The sequence below is a fragment of the Glandiceps talaboti genome, chromosome 7, assembly GCF_964340395.1.
Source record: "Glandiceps talaboti chromosome 7, keGlaTala1.1, whole genome shotgun sequence".
NCBI lineage: Eukaryota > Metazoa > Hemichordata > Enteropneusta > Spengelidae > Glandiceps > Glandiceps talaboti.
The window spans coordinates 19297695-19319443 of NC_135555.1; the positions used below are offsets into that span (position 1 = coordinate 19297695).

Below are 21749 nucleotides of genomic sequence, written 5' to 3' on the forward strand. Positions count from 1 at the left end.
CGGGACCTTGCGCAACTAGTGCGTAAATAAGCCTTAGCGGGAGCACTATGTATGTATGTATGTATGTATGTATGTATGTATGTATGTCTGTATGTATGTATGTATGTATGTATGTAAGTATGTATGTATGTATGTATGTATGTATGTGTATGTATGTATGTATGTATGTATGTATGTAATACTGTATGTGTGTTGAGGTGCATATGCGTGAACGCCTGTTAACACATGTACACACATCATGTGTTGAGAGTGGTAAAAGAGATCTGACACTACAAGTTCGACGTAATACAACACAATTACGATATACGAAGTGTTTATTGAAAAAGAATTAACGATAACAAACTCTTCAATTTCTTAAAACAACCAAAAAATACAGATTTACGCAAGGTTTCTTTGCCGATAATAGTGTGTATGTAAATATATGTAAATCTATGCAAATCGTGTTGATTTATTATATGTTTCAAATGCTATCGTTTCCCTGGTTACGAAAATGTCAGTTAACAAAAAAGACAACGTGATTTCGAATACAATTTGAATATATGTTTGCCGATATAAATTAACCCTGTCATTGTATATACACTGATATGTCACAAAATGGTAAAGATAGTACACATTGTAGTCTTTCAGACAAAGAAGATCAAGTTTATAGTATAAATTGTATGTGTAAATGTGTCTCTATCACGGGATGTCTTCGCAGATTCTCAGCATCAACCAGTTGAATTTGTGAGGTTGATCGGCATAAACCTGGTGGCTGGCGTCTGTTACCAGCTGAAAGAGTTAAAACAGATTCATAGTTATTGGCATAGGCATCTAACTTGAATTCGAAGTTGTCTGTAATAACTTAAGTCGTGACGGGGCGCCCTCATCACAGATCGGTCAATCCCGATGAGAGAGGAGGCCGATGAGGGCAAAACAACACAACGTATTATGGTTGAAATTCACTGGAACCACCTTTTATTAGTAGCACTGTAACACTAAGTCTAGCTGCTAGACCTTTGGGCTTTCCTTTGGTCTTAGGTGACCGAGGATCACATTCAAACATGCTGGTATTGCAGTGGTATACACTCAAATAAATAAATAAATAAATAAATAAATAAATAAATAAATAAATAAATAAATAAATAAGAATAATAGCACAAAGAATGTACTACAAACAAGGCTTCTCTCAAATAATCGAAAACCGCGTCAGTTGCCAGAGCAATACTTCAAAACACCCAAATATTCATGATCTGCTGATCTGTTCTCGAATCCTGCTCTTGGAATGCTTCGACGCACTACTCCTGTATCGAGCATGTGGAATAGAGACGTTGTTTAAATGTATGTAGATTCATGTATGTTTTGTAGATGAATTTGCAGTCAGCAAGTAGTTCCAAACAAGGGATGGAATTTCTTTTGGTAGGGTATTGTAAGATGATAAAGCCAACATGACACATACAATCAACGAAAAAAAAAACATCCGTCGGTGCGTTTGCTTGTCAGTGAATGGAGAGAGCTAGAAAGGAAAGCTTTCAGGTCAATGACAAAATTAACTAAAACTGTCGACAATACAGCTGATGCTTTTCTCAGTTTGTTTACATGTATATCTGTCGAAGTTGTACTCGATTATATACTTTAGTATATATCATGTAAGATTCTACCAACTAACATAGATATGGGTCCTGACACATGTGGTCTTCATGCTTTGATAACTTATCGATCGACGCTAATTACATTTACATGCGTCTTTGCACGAAACTTGTCTCGTTCCTGCTTTACACGAGCTAGCAAACGCACCGGGTTTTTTTTTCCGCGGGTTGTACCAACAAGCACTATGTGTTTAAATAATTGGTATTGATACTGACATGTACATCGACGTGGCTGCCCTTTCGTATCTGCTGGGTTGTCTCTCCCATGCCTGTGTTAATCATTGGGTAGGTGTCTTTGCCATATATGAATGTCATGGGCACATCCTTGTGGATTTTGTGTATACGACGTATCATGGGTTGTATGGACTTGCCGAGAGACAACAAAAGCCTTGTAAATGCTCGTTCACCACTGAAATTCAAACACATACATCAAAAAATGGAATGAAGCTTCGCAAGAAATCGTTAGCGCTATAAAAGTCTTAATTAACGATAAAAAGTGTGATTACGGCATTGATACTGGATGAAAATTGTGTTATCACGTAACAAATAAAAAAATAAATGATTATTTCAAATTTCTGAACGTTGGGCATGATAGAGAGAGAGAGAGAGAGAGAGAGAGAGAGAGAGAGAGAGAGAGAGAGAGAGAGAGAGAGAGAGAGAGAGAGAGAGAGAGAGAGAGAGAGAGTGTGTGTGTGTGAGTGTGAGAGAGAGAGAGAGAGAGAGAGAGAGAGAGAGAGAGAGAGAGAGAGAGAGAGAGAGAGAGAGAGAGAGAGAGAGAGAGAGAGAGAGAGAGAGAGAGAGAGAGAGAGAGAGAGATTACATATAGGTATTACGCGCATGTACAGAGTCAAAAATACATTTTCGAGGGCATTTTCGAGTCTTGCTACATACCATATAAAGGATTAATCACACTAAATAGTATTCACGATAAGTGTTTCATGACTTACGTAGGATTCCGTGCATTGCAATGGAAGATATAATTTGGGACTGTGTTATCGTCGAATAAAGCTGAATACTTCTCACGAATATCGCGTCGTCCTTTCTTCATAAGGTCTGGACCTGTGCAAGATGAAATAGTTTGTAAATGTAATTATGTTTCTAAAGATGCAAATGACTGTTTTCCCTTGCTAAATCTTAGTCGATTTGGCGTAGCATCTTTTGTGGCTAAACGTGGCACTGGGACTTGGCAAACAGGAATATCTGTTGGAAAGAATTCAAAGTTATATGCCAGAAATCCAGTTAGTCACATATATTGTATACTGTCATGAATTTGTGATTACTGTTTTGGGTTCAGACATGACACTGTTTATACATGTCGCCAAACACCTAGTAAGAGAAATGAATATTTTTTTATTGCAATAGCTCATATGGGTGTCAAAACAATAGGTACACTAAACTAAAGTCTGGAGATGTCATTCAAGCATAGACCCTCCACCATGATTCAAGTTAAAGTTTTGTGCCCTTTGTTTCCTTTCCATGACGCTCGTAAGTATACATGGCCCATTGTTATCTTAGGAAGCTCACCTCCTATGCGTGACTTATTGTGATTTAATTATTGTAATGGCCATAGAGTCTCATATTTGAGCTACTTGGGTTTTGATCGTGAAGCTGTGAGCATCTAGCACTGGCTCGCTGGCGGGGAGTGAGGTCGTGAGGCCAAGCTCAGGGCTTTAAATAAAGTCTATGTTCCAGTCATACAACATACATACTAGTAGTCTCATATGCAATTCATCAACTACACCCACACCATTCTTTTTAGTAGATATGATATAATATTCCTGGACTTGTTTTACATTTTTATATTTTTATAACCTTCCTTTCTGTACACTTTATGGTGTGCAGTTCAATCGATGCGCCTGTATAAGTTGAACTCCGAAACTCTATAGCATTTGGCAAACTTTGAAACTCAGCGTCCTGACGGATATATATGATAGAACTTTGCGGTCCAATTTACTCACCGTAAGGACCTGCTGCCCGCAGCAGTCCAAGTAGAGACCCATTTTTACCCACAAAGAACGAACCTAGTTTTCTAACCAGTGACGGTGTTTCAGGAAAACCCCAAGGATCGACCAGGATAAGATGTTGAATCCTTTCGGGGTATTTCATAGCATAGTTACTGACTAGATATCCACCAAAACTGTGACCCACTAGTATCATTTTATCCAGTTTTAACTCCGTTCTCCAAGTCTCTATGCTCTCCACGAACAACTCCTCGCATGCTTCTTCGTTTTCAGGGAATTTTGGTCGCGAACTGCGACCAAAGCCAAGTAAATCGAAAGCATAGAATGGTCTTTGCTCGCACAGCCTGTCAATGTTCAATGCCCAGAGTCCTAATCCAGAGGCGAAACCATGAACGAAGACAAACGGGGTTTTTGTTGATTTGGTTGGATTGAAAACTGCTGTATATAATCTGCCCTGATTTTTACCGAGTGACACGAACCGGGTGTCGTAGTCGGCTTTCACATCTGTGAAGAGAAAAAAAGTCAGACCCCGTATATTGCCGTCTGGTACCAGTAACCAAACTTTTGAAAACACACACTAGTTGCTATACTTCAGGAATATGAGAACAAGTTCAATATATGAAGTGTTAGAAATCGCCGAAATCATTATCTGAAATAAATTCGACTATCCTCGGCTGACATTCGGTATGTTCGAGTCGAAATCCTACGTATCATAACTCTACGTAGTCTTGTCTTGTCTACTTACGTCACCTGTCAAAGGTCAGGATACTTACGCCGAAGTATTCGCTCCTCTGCTGTTTTCAATGCTGTTTCAGACGTTGGAACCCACTTGAATTTCTGACATGAACTTTTGGTTCTGTGGCTGAAATAATAAATTATGTCAAGTTTACAAAGTTGCTGAGTAAATGAGAAGAGGCCGAATTACTTTGTATGGCGATGATAAATTTTCAAACGAATGTATGATATTATTAATTACTAAGGACTATTATAACTATCGCCAACGTTAAAATTATGTACAGAGGAGATATAAAACAAGTCTGTGTTGGCAAACACTGGATGAAAGTGAGAAGGTAAACAGATTTTCCAAACACAAACGTGAAAATTACTTCCTGGAATTTTGATCGTGTTCTGACTAGCGGGTCAATCTGTTTACAAATACTGAAGTGTGTTGTCGACGATTTCATGTAACAATTTTTAAGTCTTTGTAACAAACGCTTTACGCAGTGAAGTTTGCTTTTTATGTCCAAAACTCAGGCACCTGAGAGGCATAACGTTTACCCCTCTTTTAAGGTTCAGCACATTCAATGAATGTTTTCTTGAAATGGAGTCTATCTTTCTTATGTGTAATGTATAAACCAAGAGTAGAGTTCCGAACATTTTAGGTGCCGGGTAAGGGCGTTTCAAATACGATTAAAATCAAACACACCTGAAGAACTCAGTCTGTTACAGAACTGTTTCCTGAAGAACAGAACAGAACAGAAGTGCGACAGAATTGCTACCGAAGAAGAGCACTATTACGGAACGGAACGGAACGGAACGGAACAAAACAAAATAAAACAAAACAAAACAAAATAAAACAAAACAAAACAAAACAAAACAAAACAACAAGAAAGTGAAAGAAGAGAAAACAAAGCAAGACAGTGAAATGAAACAAAAGGAAAAAAAGAAAATGAAACGAGAAAACAAAACAAAGTGAAACAAAAGAAAAGAAAAGAAAAGAAGAAAGTGAAAGAAGAGAAAACAAAACAAGAAAAAGAAACAAAAGAAAACAAAAACAAGAAAGTCAAACAAACCAAAAGAAAACAAAACAAGAAAGTGGAACAAAAGAAAACAAAACAAGAAAGTGAAACGAAACAAAAGAAAACAAAAAAAGAAAGTGAAACAAAAGAAAACAAAGGTAGAATAGTAAAAATTGAACGAATACGATAAGATCTGATGACTTTAATTGGCGATGTTGATCAACCTGAGCTCGACATTGGGTTATCATATTGGTACGTGGTACACGTGGTTCGCTAGGTGCGACGGTTGATGACTCACTGCCAAATCGCGATACACACCCCTACGTCATTTCATGCATTTTGCAACGACATAGAAAAAAAAAGGAGGTGAAGGGTCAACGAGCACAGACAGTGTACAGTAATTGGTTCATTTGTAGGTTCTGAATATCGATTCTTAACCCAACTGTCAATAAACGAGGTTAAAACTAAAGAAAGCCAACATAATATGTTCTAAATAGACCTAGTTTGATATATTCGGGTCTTTTCTCACCAGCCTGTCAGAACGCAGATCAGTGACACACATAGAACAATGAAACGGAGTTTAATAAGTAGTAGTAGTAGTAGTAGGCAAAATCTGACACTATTTTCTGTTCTGTTTTATTTATATACCGTTTACGTTTACTGTGTTTGCTTTTATACTGAATACAATGTGGAAAATGTGCCTGAGAAACACTGAGGCAACCACTATAGTGGTAGGGAAACAGAGCAATATAGATCCTTTATGAAAAGAATTCGAGTGATATTTTAAAATATGAGAATTTCAAAGGTGTTACTGTCTTATAATATATGGCCAATATTCTGTCTGTAATTATGCTGCACATAGTCATTCTATTATCATTGTATACACAATTATGCCGCTGTGCCATAATACATTCATGACTTGCCATAATTGTTGATGACGGTTCTGTCATGGATGTATTAGCGGAGAACGCTAATACATCCATGTTTCTGTAGAATTTCTAAATGATATCGATATCTATAGAAGTCTATGTACAGAGCGTCCTACCGACTCGATAGATCCTATCTATTAATAGGTATAACGCTGAGTCACTGTACAGTACACGTTTCAGTTGTTATGTACACGGTATCGCGTACGTGACACGACCCGTGATGCAAGGACTCGAAGTACATCTCTTTCGATCCCAGTCAGTAATCGTGAAAATAGGGATACATATATTCGGCTACTATATAAGCTCTGTCCGTGGACTGGTCGACTCAACAACGTAACGACGATTTCAGCTACTTTACACCTACCTGTTACTTCGCTGCATACTACTGTGGTGGACGGCTTCGCTATCTTCGTTTGACGTTGACTACGCCGTGACGTCACAGAGGTCATCTGTGACGAGGATTATCTCTCAGGTATATTATGATAGGTACACAAAGAGAGATCGTCATGGTATGTACATAGTAAGTCAGTCAGTACGAGAGAGAACTTGCACATGTTTTATTGATAGCTTTGTTTATAACTAACAAATACGCCAACACCAAACACTGCGGTTTCGTGAGACGGGTTGTACACAGAGGAAAGTTTTGTTACATAATCTCTGTATAGCAAAGTCAGAATGAACATTAGGCAATTAGGGGTAGACCATTTGATATCCTGGGGGGGGGGGGGCTTGGAAGATTGGGTGAGAGTCATTATTTTTTTTCCCACCTGCTTGCCTGAGAATTATTTATTTTTTCTCCTTCGCCTATGCTGGCAACTTTTTTTTCTTTGCTTCTTTGAGATATTCGGATTTTTTTTAAAGTCAATGTTGAACACTTACATCTGTTGCCACAATTTTCTGTTTAGTTTTCGCACACGGTAATGCAGAGGTAAAAAGATGCTGTTCTATCACACACAGATTATATCTAGAAAACTACATATTTCATACGTTTGATTTTCAATTAAATAAACATCGTTGACTGTTTTTATGCCATGGTATGGTGACACACTGAAAATACAAATCGGAAACTTGATTAGTGAGCTCAAACATTCAGATAGACCGGTCAGTTTCTCCAGCTTGGGGGATGGGGGGTGTCAGTGTTTTTTTAAATTGGGCCGACAAAAAGTCACTGAACCCCGTGAATAAAGTTTCACAGCATCAGACATCAAGCTGTAGAGGGAAGAGCTTTGAGACTGGGATATGTCCACCTCTTGTGTGAGTGTGTGTGAATGGGGAGGGGGTTCCAGGGGGTCTCCCCCTAGAAGCCCTGGAGGTTTTTTTTTTTACTTCTAAAGGCAATGTTTAGGCTATTCACAGACACTTTCAGACAATAATTTGCAAGCTTTACAAGACAGCTCTAACATGTTAAAAGCAACTACATAAGGTTGAAACATGTTTGAAATAAAGTACCATAGCATCTTGACACTAAGAGGTGGAGGAAAGAACTTTGATTTGAGACTGGAACATGTCTACCTCTTACGGGGGGGGGGGGTTTCTAGGGAGTGTCCCCCTTGAAGCCCTGGAGGATATTTACTCTTAAAGCCAATTTTCAGGCTATTAACATACACTTTCAGACATAAATTTGCAAACTTTACAAGACAGCTCTAACAATTGTAAAAAGCAACTACACATGGTTGAAACATTTTTTAGATAAAGTTTCATAGCATCTTGACAGTAAGAGTTGGAGGGAAGAACTTTGATTTGAGGCTTGGACATGTCTACCTCTTGGGGGGGGGGGGTCCTAGGGGGTCTCCCCTAGAAGCTTTTCAAGTTTTTTTTTTTTTTTTTACCAATTTTGGTGAATCTTATTGTTGGTTTAACGAATGAGTGGCCTCTGGGGTGATGGAGTCAATTAAAAATTAATTCGACCTCATCATAAGATATATACTCGTCGGTCACAATACTTGTTTGATGAGGTGTAATAGAAACAAATGAAGACAATTATAAGATGGACGAACACATTATGCACACTGTACTGTTATAGTCTAAAAGAAGACACGATTTCTCTCTGGAATATGATTTTAAAGAATGACCATAAATAAGGCAAAGGCATGAAGCTGTACACGGAATTAGAAGTAAATTGTTACCGTTTTACCTTTTTGCATGCAAAAAAATGTTTAGTGTCGCCGGGGAGGGGGGGGGGGCTTAAACTAGGATCGGTCGGGTTAGCGGAAACACACTATTTTTTATTTGGCCTTATGCTAAAATCTTAACCAACACACCAAACATACCTTTCAGAAGTTGAGCTTTCGACTGCAAACTGTTAGTCTTGTTCACTCTATAATAGACTATTCTATGTTTGACCTGTATTTATAGTTTACATCGTCTTAAAGATAATAATTATGATATAATAATAATTATAATAATGATATATAGTTTATTATATCAAATGAAAGTCGGAAACTGAAATATGGTCTCCATTTGTACAATGCCTTAGCAGGAAATTGAGGTACCAGGGAAAACATGAATTTGTTCGGTAGCTTCAAACTGCGCATCACCCTTCTTATATATATATAGAGAGATATGGTTAACTTTTTCATTTCAATCTTTTCTCAGTTATTTCATTTTTATAGATGATGGTTATGTCAAATATGACGTTCTGTCATATTTCTTACAAGGAATCACATTCACTTAGCTACCGTAGAGGTACTCACTCAGGACATTGACCAACATGATGCACATTGACGACCAACAGGATGCTGGTCGATATGATAGATTTATTTCACAGCTTAGCGGCAAGTACAAGGCAGATAAGATAACAAGATTTTATGGAGGTAGGATTCTGAATGACTTCCTACCTCCATGGAGAGAACTAGCTCTCACCATAGATTCATCCCTTAGATTCCACCCTCCCAGATTGCCCTCCCGGCTCTCCATTTCAGTAGTATTAAAATGTAACACATATATATAGCACAGAAAATGGGCGTTTCCACATATACAAAACATATTACAATTCATATTATACGCCTTAGATCATTTCAAGACTGCTGATTGGATTAAAACCTCACATCTCTGACATTTAAGACTGCTGATTGGATTAAAATCTCATATCCCTGACATGGACTTATTGATATTAATGACTTCTTTTATCGAGTTGCTTCTTTACCCTTCTTTTGTCTTTAGTCCTGTGTCAGCTCTTGAACTTGTTTATAGTTAATTACAAAGAATTAATTATGCTACCTGAGGTCACTCCCTTTTCCATTGTACTATATCAAGCTGTCTCATCAAGACATGTGGTTGACCTTGACCTTTCCTATTGTATTGTAACAAGCTGTCTCAGGACATATTCTATTATACTAGTGTTAGAGCTGTTTGAGGTCAGACGGACATTTCTATATTTCTGGAAGTCAGTTAGCTATCAAATTATTATGTATGTAACAGTTATAATTATAATAAGTAGAGTTAAATAAATGTTGTGTTGTCTTGTATTCTTTCTCCACGAAATGAACCTAGGGGGACTTCGACCATTGGATGAACTTCTCTGGGAATGGATATCCAAATAACTCAAAGTCAGGCCGGTACAACTCATACAGTCTTCTCATATTGTTTTCAAGTATGGTGGAATAATAACGATGAAGTATGTCCACGTTGGAGGTGTTGGTAGAGTGTACATCAAAGTGAGGCAAAGAAATATTGTCGTTAACACCAGCCCGTTTCAGAACATAGAGGGCTTCTTTGTCAAGATTCTCAAATTTCCCTATGACATCATATTCAATGTCGCAAACAGAACAAAGTTGATAGATTGGTCTCCAATGATGGTCAAACGCGGACGTCCTGGGACCACTGTCTATGATAAATTGAATAAACTCCTTAAATTGTACATTCATCTGGCTGATACTGAGTGTCCGATTAGACCCGGTACGGTATCGCTGAATTATCTTCGACCCGTAGTTCATAAGAAAGACCTTATTCCAACCACCTGTCGATCCAAATTTATCTCTGAAAGCGGATAAAATCCGCTCAAATGGATGACGAACAAAAATAAATTTAAAGTAACTTTCTAACTTTTTTTGTCGTGTCATTGGATCCAGATTGGCGATGGCTAACTTTAAAAAATATCGTCCGTAATCTCGGTAAAGTACATAAGGGTCCGTGACATCTTCGGTGTTATTCAGAACACCAAGTAGAACCAGTAGAATTTTACGCCAACTTGTACTGGCTACTTTAGGGACAGCACAGTAGATAAGTCTGTATTTGTCTTCATACATGACTTCACTTGTGATTGCCTGATGTTTTCCAGATTTATCTCTCAATCTCTGACACTCTTTTCTATAATGGTCTAAACGACTTTGATAAGTATCCTGCAACCGAATAGAAGATGCAGAATGTAATGAATAAAACGAATATAAAAAATAATACAATAGAATGATGAAAACTCATCTGTGCACACACGTTTAGTATATATTCGTAAATTTAACGTCCTTTCGATGATAGGATACGTGCAGAAAACACTGACGAAGCCTTGGCGGATAGCCGGTGAAAGCTTTGTTGCACCCCAGAACACTATAAAAAGATTCTATTAGTGGTCTGAGGTTGCACTTAGCACTTCGTACACAAATGTCATCATGTGGTTTGTCATGACTAAACAAACACAAAAAGTAATTTTCTTTCTAATATGTTTCTTCCGTCTACTTTTAATTTCCTACTTATATTTTTACTCGTTTTTCTCCGTTATTGACGTCCGTTGTGAATGTGTATTGTGATTTTAGTTCAGTTACGCTGATATTTTGTGGCGGGCAAATCATTTCTCACGAATCTGTTCAAATAGTAACTAATGTACCGACAATGCAATTTATTGGCATTTTCTAATCTTACTTTTTACAACGATTTCCTCACAAAGAAGTCTTTGTATTCTTACGAGCCTTCTACATGATATACTACACTACTTCCGAACTTTTACAGTGACTTCTGAACGTCAGATTACACTGGCGCTCTGCAAATTGATTTCCGATAAATTGATTGATTGATTGATTGATTGATTGATTGATTGATTGATTGATTGATTGATTGATTGATTGAATGAATGAATGAATGACGGATGCGTGTAAAGTAGTACAGCAGAAAGATGAAAATGAAGTGATTCAGATTTTCTATTACCTTGGTAACATTTGTTTGAAGAAAATTGTTTGTGATTTCTTTCATCAGCGAGATGTTAGAGCCAGCGATGGTAGTCGTACTTGCATCTGTTTTGAAAATAGACAGATAAATAAACAAGTAAATGAATGATCATAGAAAAAACAATTTTATATATATATATATATATATATATATATATATATATATATATATATATATATATATATATATATATATATATATATATATATATGATATAGTATTTTATTTGCCACAAACTCAAAATCATATCAACATAACAAGAGAGAAAGTAAAAAAGACAGTGGAATAAATATTACACATAAACTGATGGATGAATACAGAGTTTATGGCTGGACCACAAAAATAGTTTGAAACAAACTAGTCAAGTTTGTGGCCCATATATATATATATATATATATATATATATATATATATATATATATATATATATATATATATATATATATATATATATATATATATATATATATATATATATATATATATATATATATATATATATATATAAACTTGAGGACGTAATAAGTCGTTACTCAGAGTTTCACGCTTCGCGCGATCTTCAGACAACTAAATTGGGATTGTGGATTGTCAAGGTCGGTACATACAAAGTACATTTAATGTTGGTATGTATATATTGCGTAACAAGATGGTCGGACTAAACTATTCCTTACGGGGGTTTACTTCTATAGTTGTCGAGCGAGTATTTGCCGTCATGGCGACATTTCGAGATCAGTAACATACTCTTTTTCAGCATTGATTATACAAAGTTTCTCAGTTAAACAGAGGTTACAACGTTTCGTCTCACTTGTATAAGCAGCCACTTGGGTGATAACATCCCACTTGATATAATATGGCTGGTTTCTTGTACCTTACAGTGTTAATGAATAATTTGCATAATTAATTATTTTCGATAATTAGGCTATGTCTTCAGACTGCATGCTTCAATTTCAATATAATTTACTTCAAACATTAAACATAACAAACTTTATATGCCCTATAAAGTTGTTGATGTACGTAACAGTGTTAATAACTAATTTGCATGATTAATGATTTTCGGCAATTAAAATATATCATAAGAAAGCATACTTGAATGTAAATATCATTTAGTACATACGTTAACCATAACAAAGCGGATATGTCCTATAAAATTTGTTGATATAGCTTACAGTTTTCATGAAATATTTGCATAATTAATGATTTTAGGTAACTAGGCTGTATCTTAAAATGCAAGCTTCAAATTGTGTATAATATGGTACATATATCAACCATAACAATACTCACCTGTCCTATGAAGTTTGTTGCTACAACATTTACCTTTAATGAGTATTTTGAATAATGAACGATATTCATTAATTAAGCAGTATCATGGACTCTTCAAATTAAGTATTTGCATACATTTTTTGAATGTTTTCTTACTTTTCTACCAGATGATGATGTTATTTTAAATAACACTTCCAGAAACATCTCACAAAGTTTCAGTCTCATTGATGAAGTACTTAGTGAGATATAAAATTATATTTTTGACCAAAATTCACATGTTTACACGTAATTTGCATATCGCTCATGAGCTCATTATATTCTTAATATTTCTTCATCTATACACCACCAGATGCATCCCATTAAATGTCAGCCCAATCTGATCAGTAGTTTTGGAATTGAAGATTTTCGACCAAGATACCTTTTTAGCCCTAATTTGCATATTACTGATGGACTCATCACATCATGAACACACCGTTACCCACATATCCCTAAAAAGCATTCCCACCAAATATCAGACCAGTCTGCCCAGTAGTTTTTGAGTTTAAGTTTTTTGACCAAAAATGACACTTTTTACCCAAATCACACACCTGTGATGCGATCATGTCGCTTTGAACAATTTCCCAACTATACACCAAAAGTAATGTCCCCACCAAATACCAAGGCATTCGGTTTGGTGGTTTTTGGTGGTTTAAGTTGTCCACAAAAACACACACACACACACACACACACACACACACACACACACACACACACACATATATATATATACACATACACACATACATACAGACAGACAAACAGACGGACAGACACCACACCATACACACAGCACTACTGAACTTTATCAATTCAGTTGTGCTCAAAAGCAAAATGGATCTATAGTTTAATTTTTAATTTTTTTTTTAAACGGTGACATTTACATTTTATAGCTAGGTAACTTACGCCTTGTCAGGAGTTTGCTAATTTTGCCAGGAACCCAAATTATCCACAATAGGCAGATACCAATCAACAGTGTTTTTAGGTGGTCCATTTTTACTGGGGGTTTCCTGGGGATGAAATATAAATATAAACAGCTTTTAATGCAACCCTCAACACTGAAGTAAAGTACTCTCTGTGTTTGGCACACTCTTTATAGCATTCGTATCAAGTATAGACGATTCCATACATTCAAGGGCCTTCATTATAAGCCTGGTCTGTGGCCTTTCTATTAAACATCGTCACTTTGTGAACATTAGAGGGATTATAGTAAATAATAGTCAACGATGATTATATTAAGCTCTCTGTGAGATCCAGACAATATTTGATGACATCTATGTTTACACTCTAGTTATTGAATATTAACTTTCTTTGCACAGCTAACATTGTTTACAGATTGATGACATTGGAAGATACCACATACGAGGCTGGTTTCTTAAATCAATTGAACGAGTATATCTTTACACTTGATATGGATGCGATATAAGTAATTATGGCAAAGCATGCAAACGTTTTACTCCAGCTTTACAAGTTGTACCCATTAGGAAATACGAGAATTATTTAGAAAATTCAAATACATGCATGAAGACTTGCATACAACAATGAGTAACAAACCCATACATAGTCTGAAAGGTATAGTCGTTGGTCCGGTTATGTCAGAGAACGCATGCGCATTATATATTGAAGTAACGCCTGGATATACCTTTTATGGTATGGCTACTTTTTTGTTTTTCATTTTGATCGGATTTTCTGCAGTTTGTGTTTTCGTTTTAAATTTTTAGAACACCTCATCCAATTTTATCAAAGTAACAAACTCCACGTATCTGGCAGAACAGTTAGATTGGTGCTGGTAGTATATACAAAAGCGGTTCCAGCACCCGTGTCTAATGTCAACAGGTTTGATATGAAAAACAATGTTACACAATAACACATGTACAGGAACATATGGTGAGTATCACGTCGTCCTTTGTCTGCATAAAATATATGATATTTTCATCATTACATCTATTTCAAACTGTGGTTGGTAATTTTCATTTGACATTATGTGGCCTAATCGTAAATAACACAATAACAAAACTCTGCTCTCTTTACTTCACTTTTTTGTTTTTGTTTGTGTGTTATTTCCATTAGTTTTTGTTTTTATATGAACAAAATAAAAAACACTGAATTATCGATCTCAGTAATGGTGTGAGTTAATCCCCGTCCCTGGATTAATACGAGCCAAGTTTTTTATTGTACAAGAAAGTATGTAACTGTATGTACTGTACAATGTCCCTTAAAAATTTAAGGCACAAGCATGTCTTATTGTAGAGGGTAACCACTTGATATCTTATTTGGTAACCACTCCATACGATAAGAAGGAACTAAATTAAATTTTTTAAGGGGAGTAACAGATACTCACCTTCTGATGGGTCGCACTACCTGTAAAAACCTGAACAGGTTTTATCATACAATTAATATTCTGAAGTAATGGGAAAACCAGACTGTTGGTATGCCTGAAACAGCACAGACAGGTTATACTGCATCATTTGGGAGATTCCATTACAAGTTAGGGTAAATATCTCTTTGCCGTTGAAGGTCACCTATTCATATATGATCGATCCGCCATGGTTTTGCCAGCGTACGTTTGCATGTGGTTCCTACAAATCAAAAGTAATTAGACTAATCTTAAAACTGGTCTATGTGAAGAAAAAACAGAATGTTGTAGAGAAAGCCACATTACAGGGTCAGCGTGAGAAGATATGTTGCAAAATATATCATAGCTTGTTAGCCAATCAGATGGTTTGTATCATCTTAAACATATTAGTATTGATACTAAATGAGGGTTTTTGTGATTTTAAATCATCCATATTATGTCATTCATATTAATCGATTACGATCAATATTACAACCAATGAAACGTACGTTCCGTCAGCAGTATGTTTTATTTGTCAAATATAATGAAAATGGTACTTATTTCACCGTAATTGAATTGGATATGATTCCTAAGTATTCTTTTTCGTTCAACCACAGGCTGTATCAGAGTAAGATGTTTGATATCTTGGGTAGAACGAAGATGAAAGAACAAAGTATACAAATTTATTTAATGAAAAAATGGTTGCTCGACACCCCGTACTTTACGAAATATAAACTTCCGGGAGCTAGGGTAGGCAAGTGATCAGAAGAATATTTTATCATATTTCAAACTTAATGACCGTTGAGTGTGTATGTCACTATAATAGCCAATCATTACAAACCACGATAGAAGAACCGCCACACTTTTCACCATTTCAATATAATTCCACGTTCATATAGTGATGTACACATCTCAGCAGACATAAAGTTTGAAAAGTGATGAGATGTTCTATACTGAATTTAATAATAAAGATGATTATTATACAGACATGCATAACAATTCTTCATTCCTTCACTTTCAAGTATGATACGAATTGATCATTTTAACCCCATGATATCAACATAGAATATATCAATTTCAAATTGTATTTTAAATAGTGTCAGGTTGAGAAGTCTAAATACAGGTCTCAAAAATTGTAATACTGTCAGTAGGGTGGGGACCCCCCCCCCCACTCCCAAATCCTTGCAAATGCAAAGCAGCTGTCATGGCCAATCTATATCTTCGCATGAAATATCCACTAACTGTGTCCATTTTCCAGTCCGGATATACCAAAAGGTTTGTACATCATTAATGGAATTAGACTGAAAGGGTATTGTTGTAACCACTACTTTAGATACATAAAGGAAAGTTATATGACGCTTCTTACAGTCTTTGATGGACATGTACATGAAATAGAACATGAAATAAACGCCAAAATGTTATAATATAGGAATAACATTGAATGGTAGATTATCACACTTTCAGCTGTTTGAGAGAAGGTGACTTAAAATATTATTAATTCAGTGAATTCAAACTATTCAAATCTACGATAGCTATAACTGGAGCAATTTGTTTTCATCAAAAACCCATCAAATAAAAAAACAACAACATCCACTTAACATACTAATAACAATTCAATGAATTCACACTATTGAAATCTTGAAAAGCTATAACTCAATCATTTTCTTTTCGTCAAAAACTCAACATTATATTGACAGAGAATTGTCTGATTATGGCGAATGATACCATGGTGAGTAGGGATTCCTACCCTAATAACACTTTCGCTAGGTTCAATACAACACAAGGAATTGTTCATATGGCACAACATTAACCTAGAAAAATGTTATCTAAATTCATTAAAAAAATATGTCTTAGCGGTTTGTCTTTTTAAGACTCATTTCCCACAATAAATGATGGTAATAATTATATTAAGAAGGAGTTCAATAAATGTTTGGTTGTCTTGTATTGTGTCTGTGAATACAGTAAATGATTATATTTAGCGCTCCGTGAGATCTAGGTAATCTTTGATGACAACTATGTATAAACTGTACTTATTGAATATTTACTTACTTTGCGGTGTTCACATTGTTCATAGTTTGATTGCATTGACAGATACACTGGACTGACGGAATCATGTAAACCATTTACTTTAGTGTTACAAGTTATATCATACATGAAAGATGAGAATTGTTTTTACAGTTCAGAGATATGCATAAAGGCTGGGATTCAGCAATGAATAACAACCCCATGCGTAGTTTGAAAGGCCCAGCTGTTCCCCCGCTTATGTCAGAGAATGCATTATATATTACAGGGGAATTAACACCTGGAATTCCAGGATACGTTTTTTGTTTTAATTTCATTTTTATCAGATTTTCAGCAGTTTGAGGATTAGTATTTAATTCTCAGACCTCCTCATCCAATTGCATCAAAGTAAGAAACTCTATTTATCCAGCTGGCAGAAAGGTTAGATTGGATTGTTGATAGTATACACAAAAACAGTTGCAAGCAGCTGTGATTAATCTCAACATCTCTAATATTTTAAAGCAACGGTACTGTTTATACAATGACACATGTACAACACCATTTATGGTGAGTATTATTCGGTTCTGTTATTCTTTGTGTGGATGTAATGTATGATATTTTTCATCACTGCATCTATTTCAAACTGCGGTGGGTAATTTTCATTTTACATTATTTGTCCGAATCGTAAATAACAAAATTAATAAAATGTATGTGCAATGAAATTCAGATTTAATTCTTACATAACAATGGATAATCATGGCGAATGTCTTACTTAATATGGATAGAATGTTTTAATGTACGTATCTTTGGGTTGTTGTAACATGAAAATTGTGAAAAAGAAACAAAATATCTACATTTTGCGTCGCAGAGCAGTACAAGAATCCCTAATAACTTTGGATGTCTTAATGGAATGTTTTGATAATTAGCCTGTCAAGTGAGCATCTTAACCTTCAACTCTGTAAGATAATGTTTCTCCTTAAGAAACTTAAGCACACAATTTTACCACTAAACACTGTATCTACCTGTACCCATGCAAATTTTGGAGTATTCTTCTAGTACAAATGGATATGAAGATAGTTAAGGTCTAATCGTATATGTTGCTGGCTTTAATTACCATAAGAACAATGGTGCAAACTACACATATTATATTCGATTGTTTCCTTTCGATGTTAACTATGATTACGAAGCTTTATCAAGTTAAATAATTCGATGCTAAAATGTGATGGATCTGTTGCTAACCGTATCATTCATGTTGAAATAGGACTATGAAATACGAAATGTGATGGAAGCTGGTGCTTACCGTATCATTCATATTGAAACACGAATATGAAATGTGATGGAATCTGGTGCTTATGGTATTATTCATATTGAAATATGACTATGAAATACAAAATGTGATGGAAGCTGGTGCTTACCATATCATTCATATATTGAAACACGAATATGAAATGTGATGGATCTGTTGCTTACCGTATCATTCATATTGAAACACGAATATGATATACGAAATGTGATGGAAGCTGGTGCTTACCGTATCAGTCATATATATTGAAATATGACTATGAAACATGAAATGTGATGGAATCTGGTGCTTACCGTATCATTCATATTGAAATACGACTTTGAAATATGAAATGTGATGGAAGCTGTGTTACGGTATCATTCATGTTGAACTGAATATGAAATGTGATGGAATCTGGTGCTTACCGTATCATTCATGTTGAAATGAATATGAAATGTGATGGAATCTTGTGCTTACCATATCATTCATGTTGAAATAAATATGAAATGTGATGGAATCTGGTGCTTACCGTATCACTCGTGTTGAAATGAATATGAATTGTGATGGAATGGATGAAATGTGATGAAATGGTGCTTACCATAGCATTCATGTTGAAATAAATATGAAATTTGATCGAATCTGGTGCTTACCGTATCATTCGTGTTGAAATTAATATGAAATGGCAGGGAATCTGGTGCTTATCATCGCATTGAAGTTAAAATGAATATGAAATGTGATGGAATGTGGTGCTTTCCGTATCATTCATGTTGAAATTAATATCAAATGGAGGGAATCTGGTGCTTATGGTCGCATTGAAGTTGAAATATGAAATGTGATAGCATCTGGTGCTTACCGTATCATTCGTGTTGAAATGAATATGAAATGGGAGGGAATCTGGTGCTTATCGTAGCATTGAAGTTGAAATGAATATAAAATGTGATGGAATCTGATGCTTATCATAGCATTGAAGTTAAAATGAATATGAAATGTGATGGAATCTGATGCTTACTGTGCCGTAAGGTACTGCTGTGGTGTTGCTGTGGTATTTACCAGTGCTAAATCAACAAGCGTTACCCTATGAAATGTATACTTGCCGCTCATAGACTATTTGTCTCTTACTCATTTGGTATTAAATAATTGATATTCTAAGGTTCAACCATGCCTTATTGCAGAGGGTAACCATTTTGATATCTTATTTGGTAACCACTTCATATGACAAGAGGAAACTATTAACACTTTTAGGGGAGTAACAAATACTGGGAGTTTGAAGAAATTTCACCTCCTAAACGCAAAAACCTGAACAGATTTTATCAAAAGCCATTACAATTGATATGCTAGACATTGAGCAAGGGGGGAAAACGGAAGTATTAGTATGCCTGCAACATCAGAGGGAGGTAGCACTTCGTCATTTGGGCGATTCCATTACAAGTTAGGATAATTTCTCTTTGCGTGTAACTGTCAATTTCCTAAATTTAATAGAATTTTGAATTCTGTAATATCCGTTAAAAGATTTGTATGAAGGCCATTGAAGAAGTATGATTTTGCCACACATTATTAAATTTACTATTTATACATCTGCGAAAATGGTTGCTCGACTCCCCATACTTTACTAAACATAAACTTCCGGGACCTAGGCTAGTATTGCATGCCAAGTATTGCATTATGTTCCCTGTGCGTGTTGTTGCTACCTGGTCAAGTTCAGAGCCGTCGAAGGTCACGTGATCGTACATAATCGACCCGCCATGGTTTTGCTAGTGTGCTTTTGAATGTGGTTCCTATAATTCCAAAGTAATTAGACTATAATTCTATCAGAATGCATAACACAGCTATTGTTGAAAGTAAGTATGGCATAAACATGTTAAAACAGGTCTATTTGAAGAAAAAGGACAACGGAATATCGTAGAGCTTGCCATATTAACCCACATTACAGGGTGAGTATAAGAAGATATGATGAGATGGTTTGTATCATCTAAGCGTGTCAGAATTGATACTGAATGAGGGTTTATGTGATCTTAAATCATCCATATCATGCCATCCGTACTAATCGATTACGATCAATATTACAGCCAATGAAACGTACATTAAGTCAGCAATATGTTTTTATTTGTCAAAGTTAAAGAAAATGTTGCTTATTTCACGGCGATGGAATTGTATATGATTCCTAAATATTTTTGTTCGGTCAACCTCAGGCTGTAGCCGAGTATGGTGTTAGATATATTGAGTAGAACAAAGATGAAAGAATAAAATATACAATTCTTTTTTTCAATGCGAAAATGGTTGCTCGACTCCCCGTACTTTTCGAAATATAAACTTCCAGGACCGAGGCTAGGCGAATGATCAGTAAAATATCTTATCATATTTCCTTTATGACCGTTGAGTGTGTATGTCACTATCATAGCCAATCATTACAAACCACGATAGAAGCCCGTATACATTTTCCACAATTTCAATATAATTCCTTAACCATGTTCATATAGTGATGTACATACTCAACAGTGATAATGTTTGAAAAGTGATGAAATGTTGAGAGAATTTAATAACAAAGATGATTATACAGATATGCATAGCAATTAATTGTTCATTCCTTAACCCTTAAGTATGATACGAATTGGTCATTATTTTACCCCATGACATCAACATAGAATGTATCGATTATAAATTGTATTTTAAATGGTGTCAGGTTGAGAAGTCTAAATACAGGTCTGAAAATGCGTAATACTGTCGGTAGGGTGGTGTACCCCCCCCCCCCCCCAATCCTTGCAAATGCAAAGCAGCTGTCATGGCTAATATATATCGTCGCATATAGTATCCATTACCTGTGTGTCTATACCAAGAGTTGTGTACATAACTAATGGAAGTAGACTGAAAGGTTATTGTTGTAACCACTCCTTTGGGTATATAAGTAATATGACGCATCTTCGTTCCAACATTTGATTGACGTGAAAAAGAAATAGACCATGAAATAAACGCCAAAATGTTATAATATAGGAATGACATTGAATGGTAGATTATCACACTATAAGCTGTTTGAGAGAAGGTGACTTAAAATATTACTAATTCAGTGAATTAAAACTATTCAAATCTGCGACAGCTACAACTGGAGCAATATGTTTTCATCAAAACCCCATCAAATTGATATATATATTCACAGAAAATTGTCCGATTATGGCGAGTAATACCATAGTGGGTAGTTATTCCCAGGCTAAAAACACATTACGCTAGGTTGAAAACAATACATGGAATTGTTCATATGGCACAACATTAACCTAGAAAAATATTAATCCAAATTCATTAAAACAATATGTCTTAGTGGCTTGTCTTTTTAAGACTCATTTCCAACAATAAATAATGGTAATAGTTATATTAAGGAGGAGTTCAATAAATGTTGGGTTGTCTTGTATTGTTTCATTTCCACGAAATGAAC

At 35.5% G+C, this 21749-nt stretch overlaps 2 protein-coding genes across 2 annotated transcripts; both read right to left on the minus strand.

Annotated features, from left to right (window-relative positions):
* Window positions 1-387: 387 nt before the first annotated feature.
* LOC144438162 ((Lyso)-N-acylphosphatidylethanolamine lipase-like) lies at window positions 388-6671 on the minus strand. The gene is made up of 6 exons (XM_078127193.1): window positions 6619-6671; window positions 4360-4448; window positions 3584-4090; window positions 2573-2684; window positions 1842-2034; window positions 388-768 (listed from the first exon to the last, which is right to left on the minus strand). The coding sequence occupies exons 1-6, from the start codon at window positions 6633-6635 to the stop codon at window positions 679-681; spliced, it is 1008 nt and encodes a 335-aa protein (XP_077983319.1). The 5' UTR covers window positions 6636-6671; the 3' UTR covers window positions 388-678.
* Window positions 6672-9742: 3071 nt separating this feature from the next.
* On the minus strand, window positions 9743-12125 carry LOC144438055 (carbohydrate sulfotransferase 14-like). Its single transcript, XM_078127088.1, has 3 exons — window positions 12083-12125; window positions 11391-11476; window positions 9743-10594 (listed from the first exon to the last, which is right to left on the minus strand). The coding sequence occupies exons 1-3, from the start codon at window positions 12123-12125 to the stop codon at window positions 9743-9745; spliced, it is 981 nt and encodes a 326-aa protein (XP_077983214.1).
* Between the last annotated feature and the right edge of the window lie 9624 nt (window positions 12126-21749).